Source organism: Primulina tabacum, chromosome 10 (genome assembly GCF_025594145.1).
Source record: "Primulina tabacum isolate GXHZ01 chromosome 10, ASM2559414v2, whole genome shotgun sequence".
NCBI classification, from domain to species: Eukaryota; Viridiplantae; Streptophyta; class Magnoliopsida; order Lamiales; family Gesneriaceae; genus Primulina; species Primulina tabacum.
In genome coordinates, this window is record NC_134559.1 from 6,934,375 (window position 1) to 6,947,468 (window position 13,094).

Below are 13,094 nucleotides of genomic sequence, written 5' to 3' on the forward strand. Positions count from 1 at the left end.
GTTTTTTAGAACAATTATAATTTCTAAAATTTATATGATATATTTTGAAGTTATATAGTTTTATACATAAATTAGCTCCTGAAAAAGTAGCTAAAAGTTCTATAAGTATTTATCAATTTGACATGACGTAAAACATGAAGACAATTGTAATATTTTAAAAAAAATTATTTTGCGAGTGAAAAATATTTAAAAAGCATAATAAAATTTTAAAAATCTTATAAATCATTATAAGTAACTTAGATATAAGAGTGATTTATTTTATATAAAAATGATTTGAATTCATTTTGAATCCTCATTTTCTATAACTTTAAAGTATATAAGAGTAATTGTTTCACACAAAATTAATTTAAACTCATTTTAATTCTTTGAAGTGTTCTCTTTTGGCACCAAACAATTATTTGTGTTAGTCATGCCTAGAGTTTTACGGTTTGGCCCATTGGCACCCACGTCAGTGCAATCCTCATTACGTATATCATTCACTTAGTATAAGGCTTTGCATTGTAGATCACAATTATAATAAATAAAATTCGTATTTTGGGTAACAAATATAATTTTTGACCTGGAGATCAAGATATTTTTTATCACGCCACGAGCCCGGGCCCGCACCTGCGTAACTGCACAGTGGGCCCCTATAGCAACTACTTCGTATTTGTCATCGCTTTACGAAAATGATTAACCCAAGTTGCTATAAAAGTCAATTGTAGGCTATTATAAACTCATTTTAAATATTTAATTTTTAAGATATGGGACAAGAGGTATCACAATCACCTTTCCTTCTGAACGTGACGTCCTCGTTGCGACCTGACCACTCGATCCACCAGCGCCGAGAATCTAGAGGTGACTCCTACATGTTCAAGAGATGGCTCCCGTCATGTAGCACCTTGCCCCGCAGGTTCAAGAGGTGACTCCCATGCACGTAGCATTTTTCCCCGCATAGTACTTATTTATCGGTGTTCCATGCCGGTGACCGGCTCTGATACCATTCTGTTACGCCCCGAGCCCGGGCCCGTGCCTGTGTGGTTGCACAATGGGTTCTTATAGCAACTACTTCGTATTCGTCATCGCTTTACGAAAATGATTAACCCAAGTTGTTATAGAAGTCAATTGTAACCTATTATAAACTCATTTTAAATCTTTAAATTTTTTAACTAAAAGACTGGCCTTTCACTATCATTTAGTTTTATAAATGATTTCATAATCATCAATATTTATTAGTTCTAATATATTAATATTGTGTTGTATTGTAAAAATAACGAGAAAATTAGATATAGTATATTGTTTGTACTTTATAACTTCTAAATAAAAATATAATTTTAATATAATTAACTATAAAAATAGTATGAATTTATTTCAAAACAAAGGAATATAAAGAGAATCGGAAGAGATTTATATATAAAATGGTTCAGAAAAATATATATAAGTTACTTGTCAAAGATAATATGGCTAAGGGATTCATTAAATTATATATTCAAAGCTTGTGATGAATAACCAAAAGATATTAAAATAGTAAGCCGAAAACAAAAACATGCACTATAATTATGTATTACAACACCATTTGCACAAGCTTTTGGTTTTAGTCATGGATAAAAAACAATCTATTAAAGAATATGAATGAACCGATTTCACATCGAAATAACAGTGATTCCTTCATTTTATTTAAAAATCCATTAATTCACGGGAAAATTCAACCCGTCTCAGATATATAAATCCATAGTATTGTCTCACAGAAAACCTACTCAAAAATTGGATAACTATAAAAATTTAAACAATAGTATAAACTTTATTTTCCTTCGATTTATTTAAAATTTAATTAATTAATGAAAAAATAGTAACCAAACAAAAAATGAAGTGTAAATTTCATTCCAAAAAATAAAGGCTGAATTTCATTTTTCTTCAATTTATTTGTAAATTTTATTCCAAAAAATGGAGGTTAAATTTCATTTTTCTTCAATTTATTTTAGAATTCATTAATAGATGAGAAAAACAAACAAAGAGAAATGCATTTATTATTATTATTATTATTTAACGAAGATAATGACATTCATGTAAATTCACAATTCAAAGTCATATACTATTATTATTATTATTATACTAATAGTAGTATAGATATAGATATATATATAGACGTAGATATTTGACACGATGAAGCATATCAATAAATAGATGACGTAATATAATATAATATGATATGTTGTTCACAAATCGTGTTCAACTTTTTGTGTTCACCACTGAGATGACACTCACGTAATGGTCGTGACGAAGCATATCAATAAATAGTACCATCAAAAGTGCAACAAGTCCCGAGTTACAAATTTGCATAACCATTCATTCTATTGACTCCAAAAGTGCAATTCATATCACTATATCAGCAAAGATTGGAATTTACAATATAATATAATATAATTTGAAACAATAACAAAAGGAACAAAGTATGGAAATTTATAACCCGGTCCTAAATTATTCAATGTCAAAAACATGTATCAGCTTTGATCGTATTCAATACAGATAACTGGTTCAAAGCTCTACGCAACAATTGATTTAGGAAAGGCCCGAGTTGGAAGAACAAGATTGCTCCATCATCGACACTCACATCCTGAATGGAACGAGTCTTTCCATATATACTGCGCTCACACGGCCTCCGAAGTTGTGTTCACCATCAAACTCGACGACGCCATTGGAGCTGATGATATCGCAACAGCCTCCGTACCCGTATCCGATTTGATCCGAGGTGAAGTAATTGACAAATGGCTCGAAATCCATTATACTCATCATAAACTGATGCATGAGCATTCGAAAATCCATGTTAAGTTGCAGTTCTACGACGTTACCCGGGAACGTTGTTGGGCTCGAGGCATTAAAAGTCCTAAATTTCCTGGTGTTCCTTTCACGTTCTTTCCGCAGAGGAAGGAATGCAAAGTTACACTTTATCAAGATGCTCATGTTCCTGATGCTTTCATACCCAAGATTCCACTAGCCGGTGGGAAATTCTACGAACCAAACCGGTGCTGGGAAGACATTTTCGATGCTGTTGTTTTACAGCAAAAAAAAGAGTATAGAAGTTTATGGTAGAAAGCAACAAAAGAATGTATTTGGAATGCTTCATTTTATTATTCATTGCAATACTCTTTATATAGAGTTAAAAAAACAAAACAGAAACCCAAAATATCTTCCTAATATCAATTCAAAATAATTCAAAAGATTATTTCCTAAAGACTTGGTCAATTGACCAATTATTTAGCAAAAACGTAACTAAGACATATTTCCAACACTCCTCCTTGCCTTAGTAGCTGCATAGACCTAATTTGTTTCTCAACATTTCAAATCTAGCTTTTGGTAGAGCTTTGGTTAAAATATCTGCAACTTGATCTTCATTCTTGCAATAACACAATTTGACTTCATCATTCTTTTGTACTTCTCTTAAATGAAACAACTTGATCTTGAAGTGCTTGGTTTTGCCATGAAAAACAGGATCTTTTGAAATTACAATTGCAGCTTCGGTTATCTACATGAATCTGTGTTGCTTCATTTTGTTCCATGTGTAAGTCTGCAAGTATTTTTCTTATCCAAATTCCTTGATTTACTGCAGCATTGGCTGCTACATATTCTGTCTCTACTGTACTTTGAGCTATCACATCTTGCTTCCTTGAACACCACGAAAAAAAACCTGATCCAAAGCTGAAACAAAAACCTGTTGTACTTCTCATATCATCAAGAGAACCTGCCCAATCACTATCAGAAAAACCATGAAGCTTAAAAAACTGACAGTAAGAATATTTGATGCCATAATTTGTTGTGCCCTTGATATATCTTACAATCCTTTTGGCAGCTTCAAAATGCACTTCACAAGCACAATTCATGAACCTCGAAAGTAAGCTTACAGCAAACATTATTTCTGACCTAGTGGCTGTAAGATACATCAAGCAACCAATCAAGCTTCTATATTTGCTTTCATCAACTCTTTCTGCTCCATCATCTTTGCTAAATTTTTCCTTCTCATTCATTGGTGTGCTGGTGCTTTTGCAATCTTCCATGTGAAATTTTTTGAGTATTTCCCTTGCATACTTCTTTTGATTTATGAAGACTCCATCATGATCTTGCTTCACCTCCATACCCAAAAAATAGGACATTAGACCAAGATCTGTCATCTCGAATACTTTGAGCATTTCAACTTTAAATTCTTTGATTACTTCCTCGTTGTTTCCTGTAACAAGAAGATCATCAACATAAACAGAAACTATAATTAAGTCAGCATTTGTCCCTTTTACATATAATGTAGCTTCACTTGGACTTTTAACAAATCCAAGACTTTGAAGATGTTCATTAATCCTACTGTACCAGGCCCTGGGGGCCTGCTTAAGACCATATAAGGCCTTTTTTAACAAGTAGACCTTCTCCTCCTGTCCCTTGACTTGGAATCCTTCAGGTTGCTCTACGTAAATCTCCTCTTGAAGATAACCATTTAAAAATGCAGATTTTACATCCAACTGATAAATCTTCCATCTTTTTTGCAGCCAAAGCAAGCAACATTCTAATTGTATCTAAGCGTGCCACTGGTGCAAAAGTTTCTGAGAAATCTACTCCAAACACTTGACTATACCTCTTGACCACAAGTCTGGCTTTGTATTTATTCACAGAACCATCTGGATTATGTTTGGTCCTGTAGACCCATTATCGGACCTTATTTTCTGCATCCTGCAACCACTTTGATTTTCCACAAATGCTTTATATTTCCAAAATATACTAGCAACTTCAGATTTGATTTTTAGGAAGTAAATCCAGCAAAATCTGGTATGATCATCAATAAATATAATGTAATACTTACTACCATTTAAAGATGGCATTTTAAGAGGTCCTCCAACATCTGTGTGTACAAGTTGCAGCTTGTGTGTTGATTTCCATGTTATTTGAGGAAATGGTTTTCTAGCTTGCTTGCCATATTGACATGACACACAATCAGATAGCTTGTCTTCCAGCAAAGGAACACCTTTCACCAAGTTATGTTTCTGCATATATAGAAGTCCATCGTGGTGGAAATGTCCAAGCCTTTTGTGCCATAATTCTGCATTGCTTTCTGTAATTGAAAATGCTATTTGCTCCTCCTCCAAGAGATTTAAAGCAAAGCTTTTTGCTTTCATTTTCACCTTGAACACATCTCTACCTTTTGCATCTTTGATCAAACACCATTTGTCTTCAAGTATAACTTTGAAGCCTTTTTCGATTAACTGGCCAACACTAAGCAAATTTTGATCAATATTAGGCACATATAGAACATCAGTAATGTATTTCAAACCTGTTAGACTTTCTATAGCCACAGTTCCTTTCCCTTTGACTGGAAGAAATTCACCATTTCCAATTTTTACTTTGGAAGTAATTGTTTTATCAAGCTCTTTGAAGAGCTCTCGGTCACTAGTCATGTGATTTGTGCAACCACTGTCGATCAACCAGGAATCGTTAGAATAGCTACTTGATGAGAAGCATGTTGCAACAAAGAGTTGCTCCTCTTCATGTTTCTCAGTAGAAGCCTTTGCCTCTTCAGATTGTTGGGACTTGCAAACCCTCTCCATGTGTCCCATAATACCACATTTTCTGCACTTGACATCAGGCCTCCACCAACACCTCCTTTGAGGATGGTTTGTTTTTTTGCAATATGGGCATGTTGGATAGGTCCAATCTTTGTTTTTGCCATCTTTACCTCCTCCTAAACTTTCTGCCTTTGCTTGAAGAGCACCCTCCATTAATTCTTCTCTTCTCATCATTCTCCTTTGCTCTTGAGCTTGTAATGCATTCACCAATTCTACCAAGGAAATGCTTGACAGATCTTTAGATTCTTCTAACGAAGAAATTTTGGACTCGTATTTTTCAGGCAGAGATACGATAATTTTTTGCACAATTCGTTCATCAGAAAAGTCCTTACCAAGCAGCCTCACCTTATTTACTATACCCAGCAACTTGTTGGAGTATTCTTTGATGGTTTCTGTCTCCTTCATTTTCAGCGTTTCAAACTCCCTGATTAGATTGAGTACTTGCATATTTTTGGTTCTTTCATTTCCTTGGTACTCCTTTTTGAGGTAATCCCAAATATTCTTGCTGACTCCAAGCTCATTATTCTTGTAAAGATAGTGCTCGAAATAGCAGAAAATAGGTAGGCTTTAGCTTTGGACTTCTTAGTCTTCCTCTCTTTGTGGATCCTAAGCTGAGTCATCGTAGGATTTTCTGGCAGTGGTTGTACATCATAGTCTTCCTCTATAGCTTCCCAAAGATCTAATGCTTCCAGATATGTTGTCATCTTAATAGCCCAGACTTGATAGTCATCGCCATCAAAAATTGGTGGTGCTATATGAGAGAAACTTGTTTCGGTTTCCATTCTTGAATCTGGGTTATGTGTTTGGATTCACTCCACTCAAAAGGTCCCTCAAGAAGAGAGCTTTGATACCATTTTGTTGTTTTACAGCAAAAAAAAAGAGTATAGAAGTTTATGGTAGAAAGCAACAAAAGAATGTATTTGGAATGCTTCATTTTATTATTCATTGCAATACTCTTTATATAGAGTTAAAAAAAACAAAACAGAAACCCAAAATATCTTCCTAATATCAATTCAAAATAATTCAAAAGATTATTTCCTAAAAACTTGGTCAATTGACCAATTATTTAGCAAAAACGTAACTAAGGCATATTTCCAACAGATGCCATTTGGAACGCGAAACATTTGATCTATATAACAGGTTGGTCTGTTTTTACGAATATCATGTTGATACGCGATAATAGGAGGCCTAAACCAGGGGGTGACATGATTCTTGGCGACCTTCTGAAGAAAAAAGCTAGTGAAGGCGTGAGAGTACTAATGCTCATTTGGGATGATAGGACTTCGGTCGGAGGGCTTAAAGATGATGGACTAATGGCAACTCATGATGAAGATACGGGGAATTTTTTTCGAAATAGTGATGTACATTGCCAGTTATGTCCACGTAATCCCGACAATGGGCGTAGCTTAATCCAGAACATAGAAATCGGCACGATGTTTACTCATCATCAGAAGATTGTGGTGGCTGATTGTGCCATGCCTAACGGAGGTACACATAGGAGGAGAATTGTTAGTTTTATAGGCGGGATCGATCTATGTGATGGCAGATATGACACTCAGTTTCACTCCCTTTTTCGAACTTTAGACTCTGCACATCACGACGATTTTCATCAGGCAAATTATAAGGGTGCAACCATTCAAAAAGGTGGCCCAAGGGAGCCGTGGCATGATATTCATTGCCGATTGGAAGGGCCTACAGCTTGGGATGTTCTCTACAATTTCGAGCAACGATGGAGGAAACAAGGCGTAACTGATATACTATTAGAACTTCAAGAACTTGATGACATCATAAGACCCCCATCTTCCGTTATATTTCCTGATGATCACGAAACTTGGAACGTCCAAGTTTTTCGATCCATAGATGGTGGAGCTGCTTTCGGGTTCCCTGATTCACCTAAAAATGCAGTTAAATCTGGGCTAGTTAGTGGCAAAGATAATGTCATCGAGCGAAGCATTCAAGATGCGTATATCCATGCTATACGACGTGCAAATAATTTCATTTACATTGAGAATCAGTACTTTCTTGGAAGCTCGTTTTCTTGGTACTCGGACGACATCAAGGTCGAAAACATCGGTGCTCTACATGTCATTCCAAAGGAACTGTCGCTAAAGATTGTGGATAAGATCACAAACGGGCAGAGATTTACAGTATACGTCGTGATTCCGATGTGGCCTGAAGGGTATCCAGAATCTACATCAGTTCAAGCTATATTAGATTGGCAAACGAGGACTATGGAAATGATGTACACTGATATAGTTCAAGCCCTCAAATCAAAAGGGATTGAGGCAAATCCTAAGGATTATTTAACATTCTTTTGTTTAGGTAACAGAGAAACAAAGAAAAGTGGAGAATATGAGCCATTAGAAAAGCCAAACCTCGATACAGATTACGGTAAAGCTCAGCAGGCCAGGAGAGGAATGATCTATGTTCATGCCAAGATGATGATTGGTAAATTATTTCTTTTTACAAAATATATATGCTTGCAGCACTAAAAATGAAATCATGCTTTTTCAAACATTTGTTTTGTATTTGCAGTCGACGACGAGTACATCATCATAGGATCCGCGAACATCAACCAAAGATCCATGGACGGGGCAAGGGATTCAGAAATTGCAATGGGAGCCTACCAGCCATACCACTTATCCTGTAAACAGCCAGCAAGAGGTCAAGTGCACGGCTTTCGAATGGCGTTGTGGTACGAGCATCTGGGACTTCTGGAAAACTGTTTCTGTCATCCACAAAGTTTGGAATGCATTCAGAAAGTGAACCAATTGGCTGAAAGAAACTGGGAGCTTTACGTGGCGGATATCATGGAGGGCGATTTGCCTGGACACTTGATGACTTGCCCGATTGAGGTTTCGCGGGATGGAAAGATTGCCGAGCGCTCCGGGACCAAGAATTTCCCGGATACGAGGGCGCGGGTCCTGGGTACTAAAGAGCTGTATCTTCCCATCCTCACAACTTGAAAATGTCCCTGCTGATTGAATGTAAGTGATTATATCATGTGCATTATGTAACTGAATACCTGTATATTGCAAGATACTGATGACAGTGCCAGGGTTGTGTCACATTCTTCTAGAAAATCAGAACTTCTCTTGTAAAATTATTCCATAGCTGAATTCTCGTGGCAAGATCTTGGTTTCAAGTTATGTCGAGCAGGTGCATGAAATTTGTTTGTTCTGAAAAAAAAGCACTATGAACTAGAAGTAATGTGACTAAATATGGGCAAAATTAGAGAAAGGAGAGTGGATATGATATTGGACTAGTTCAATAGCGTGATCAGGTATGTATACTACATGAATTGACCATCAAGATGTATATTTGAGCTGGAGCTCTATTCATAACTCAAATAGTTAAATATTTTTGGCTCTTATAAGAGCTCGAGCTCAATTCAAAATTCAAATAGTTAAATATTTTTGGCACTTATAAGAGCTCGAGTTCGGGCTGGACTCGAAATATTTTAACATGTTTACGGACATCTCAAGGATATTTCTCGAAAATATAGGTACTCAAAATGTATAATTTAATATATAATCATAATATATCAATAAAACATTGATTTTGCAAGGTTTTTCAAAATTATCGAAAAAAATAATTCGAATCAAATTCGACTCGAAAAATATTCTAACGTGTTAGATTTCAGTTTCAATTTGATGATACGTACGGATTGAATATTTTTCAAACTAGAATAAAAAGCTCGCAAGTCGGTTCGGAGTTTCCAGATTTTTTTTTAAAAAAAAATTGTTCTTGAACAATTCACGGTAAATAAAATCATTTTGGTCCTTTAAATTTACAATTTCTCTCTTTAGTTCTTGTAACTAGAAAAACTTGAGCATGAGTACATTGACTTTTAATTTTTTACTATTTTGGTCTGATTTTTACTTGACTAAGATGTAAAATCCGATGACATGACAACAAATTTAGAGATTTTTAATTTGGAAGGAAATAATCCTAGTTGATTAGCCACCTGATTCCACCCATCAAACCAAAATTATATAATATATATTTAAAATAAAATTAAAAATCAACCTCAAAAAATAAGACTGCAAAATCAAAATATTAAAACATTTCACTATATCCTACTAAAGAGAATAGAACTGAAAGTGAAATTAGAATTTTCGATCAATTGATAAAAAAAATAATAAAAAAATTAAAAAATTTGAAATCTTCAATTGATATTTCAGTAGGTGTTTCGATATTTGCACCAAAAGAAGTACAAAACCTCGGAAAAAATCATGCCACACGCATCTTTATCCTTATTTTAGTTTCGAACATTTGAAAAGTCTCTCGTGAGACGATCTCACGAATCTTTATCTGTGAGACGGGTCAACCCTACCGATATTCACAATAAAAAATAATACTTTTAGCATAAAAATAATAATTTTTCATGAATTACCCGAATAAGAGATCCGTCTCACAAAATACGACCCGTGAGACCGTCTCACACAAGTTTTTGTCTTCACCTTTTTCACAAAGTTTGGTGCTTCCCCATTCATTTTCTGGATCTTTTGAATCATCTAACAAAGGGTGCATATATAAATTAGAGTTGTCAAATATAGGTTGAGCTCGTCCGTTTGGTTGTCTCGCAAACATTTTAAGTTGGTTGAGTTAAAATATTACTAAATCATTTATAGACAGATTTAAAGGGCTCGTCCGCATGGGTCGAGGACTTAGGCGGGTTGACCCGTGACAGGCTTGGGTTGATCCATGTGTTGAGAAGAAAAAAACAAAAAAAATTGAAACAAAAATTTTTAAGTGAAAGTTGTGAATTTTTTGTATTAATTATTTTGACTAATATGTAGAAGTGTGAAATCAAGAATTAAGAATTTTATTAAGATTTTTCAAGAAATTATTATTTATGAAATAATTACAATCAATGAATTATATAGATTTTTCATTTTGGATGGGTTGGTCCGTACTGACCCACCTAACTTGCAATCCACTATGGATTGAACTTGGTTGAAAATTTCTCAACCTTCAGCGGGTTAGTCTGTTTGATAAATACTAATATAAATAAAAGTAGGTCTTCTGTGAAACGATCTCATGAATTTTTATCTGTGAGACGGGTCAACCATACCGATATTCACAATAAAAAATAATACTCTTAGAGTGCGTTTGATATGTGTGATTGAGTAAACTGAGGATCTGATGTATTAGTGATAGAAAGACTTAAGATATGGATCACTAAACTGCATATGATATGTTATATAGTGTTTGGTAAAGTGTGACAAAATTTGATGTCAAATACACATAAATAAAAAAAACAATAAAATCAGTCGTAAGTATTAGAATGCCCTTGCACATTTTTCGAAAATAAGTGTACAGTTCATTTTTCACTTTCACCATTGTTCTCCAGTAAAGCACTTTCCCCTTCACGAATTCACTTATTCAAACTTGCACGTCACCTTCTATTTCTCCTTCTCCTACAACCATTAAATCAGCTCAGCCTGTGAATCAACAATAGTTGTGAAGAAGACGGTGGGCTCCCAACTTGCAACTTCTTTTTGTTTCATTTCTTCACTGCATTTTTATTGGGCTTTCGACGTCAATCTAGATTTGTGAAGCTTGTGTCTTTGTTATAGATCTTGTAGCATTTTCTGCTTCATTAATTAGAAGTTATTGTTTCACCAGGTCATGCATTTTTTTTTGTAACAAAACTTCTTCCCACTGTTCTTCGTGTTTTTATTTTCAACTTTGATTTAGAGATCACATAATTTGGACGATACTGTTAATTGTGTTGTAATATTGTCAATTTATTGTTAACCGATGTTCAGCGCACGAATGTTTACGACCAATGATAGTTTTATAGCATCTTCCATGATAAGAATAATGGTTATCTTAGTTCATAGATGTCAAATAATGTAGATGATGTGTAAACTTTTCAGATGTCCACAATATGTCCACCAAACTTATTTTTGTGAAAAATTCGTCATTGACACACTGTTGTTGAGCTTCTCAGTGAAGAATCAAGTTTGGAGACGAACCAAGTTTGATTATTTTGTTTATTCGATAGTTGCGTTTCACTACACTCTTCTTCAATGCAATTTTCCTGATATATGATTTTGAACATTTACTATGCAGTTTGCTATGGACCTACGAAATCCACCCCAATGTCAGTGCGGCCATGGGATAATGATTCTAAGGCAGGCTGGAGAATTTGCTACCCGTCCCAGGAAGTATTACTACATCTGTCCGGCATCTTTGAAGCATCCAAACAAATTTATATGGTATGATGAATACCATGGACTCCATAGCATGCCTAATATGGAACCAACTTTTAACGGAAGTGTGTCAAGTGGTGCACCATCGACCAACTTTGGTAATAGAAAAAACGTGCACAATGAGCCTCCCTTCAATGAGTCGTCAAACAAAGCTGAGTCATCGACGTCGAACATCGAACACGGGTCAATCTCGCCCTCAAACATTCACAAGCATGTCCGACCACCCCCAAAATTAACTAGAGAGCAAATATGTTGTTGTTTTGGATGTTTTTCCTCATTGCTTTGTGTCATCCTTTTAGCAATATTACTTTTAATTGTGTCCAAGTAAGATGTATGACTTAACTTGTTTCTGTGTTAGACCACTATGCAGTGAGATCGTTTAAGATGCTAATGTTTTGGGATAATTATCGTGGGTTTATGTTTGACCTATCGTGCTTCTTACGTGAGTTGTCACATTTTTTTTCCTTGGAAAAAAATTTAACGTGATTGTAACAATCTTTGTACTTCAATCAAGTTAATGCAAGATATCTACATTTGCTTACATCCACCAACCATGACACTTGATTTTAAGGTAGATTACTAATACATATTATTTTTTTATTCGGTCTACTAATGCATTGTAATATCCGATGTAAAATTTTAATTGATCTTAAGCACCAACTACCAGATTTTGTTAAGATATTGTATATGCTTCTTCAGATATCATGTATTTGTCATTATAAATACAGCACATCAAATGAATGTATGTATCCTTTCTGTTAATTTATTTTAATATGTCTACTTTCCTACCTATGATCTTTGTACCTGGCATATCAGTCATTTTTTCCATCAGAAATTGTGTTCGTGTAGCATTTATATAAATGAAGTAACTTCGTAATTATTACATGCATTTACATTATCCAACCACCAAAAGATTTGATGTTGATGTGCTACAGGAATGCATATTCATTTCGTATAAAATCTTATAACTCCCTGCATTAAATCAATTTAAGTGAAGTTTGATTGTTGTGTTTTGCCTGAAATTAATGAGTTAGTTGTGTCTACAAATTTTCTATTTGAAGCTTATCACCAAATGAGATAAAGTGCACAGAAAAGAACTAATATTATATTGAAATTTCAATCTTCCTCATCTACTTCAACGTGAGAATGAGTAAGAAAAAGACACAAGCTTCTGATGATAGTGTTACAAGCAGTTGAAAATACCTACTGCCCAGTTACTGGAAAGAAGATTTCGGGTATATTTATCTCACTTCAGACGACGAAGTTGAGATTTTACCATCACATCCTATAC

At 34.7% G+C, this 13,094-nt stretch overlaps 2 protein-coding genes across 2 annotated transcripts; both read left to right on the forward strand.

Moving 5' to 3' along the window:
• The first annotated feature begins 743 nt into the window (after positions 1-743).
• LOC142504871 (phospholipase D alpha 1-like) lies at positions 744-3,075 on the forward strand. Its single transcript, XM_075617715.1, has 2 exons — positions 744-755; positions 2,506-3,075. The coding sequence occupies exons 1-2, from the start codon at positions 744-746 to the stop codon at positions 3,067-3,069; spliced, it is 576 nt and encodes a 191-aa protein (XP_075473830.1). The 3' UTR covers positions 3,070-3,075.
• Positions 3,076-6,664: 3,589 nt separating this feature from the next.
• On the forward strand, positions 6,665-8,731 carry LOC142506097 (phospholipase D alpha 1-like). Its single transcript, XM_075619246.1, has 2 exons — positions 6,665-8,030; positions 8,118-8,731. The coding sequence occupies exons 1-2, from the start codon at positions 6,746-6,748 to the stop codon at positions 8,546-8,548; spliced, it is 1,716 nt and encodes a 571-aa protein (XP_075475361.1). The 5' UTR covers positions 6,665-6,745; the 3' UTR covers positions 8,549-8,731.
• Positions 8,732-13,094: the final 4,363 nt, after the last annotated feature.

Bases quoted from the DNA above. Each gene is read 5' to 3' on its own strand.
- LOC142506097 (XM_075619246.1), top strand. From the start codon at position 6,746: ATGTTGATACGCGATAATAGGAGGCCTAAACCAGGGGGTGACATGATT. The intron at 8,031-8,117 runs GTAAATTATTTC...TTGTATTTGCAG, and splicing joins TCATGCCAAGATGATGATTG to TCGACGACGAGTACATCATC.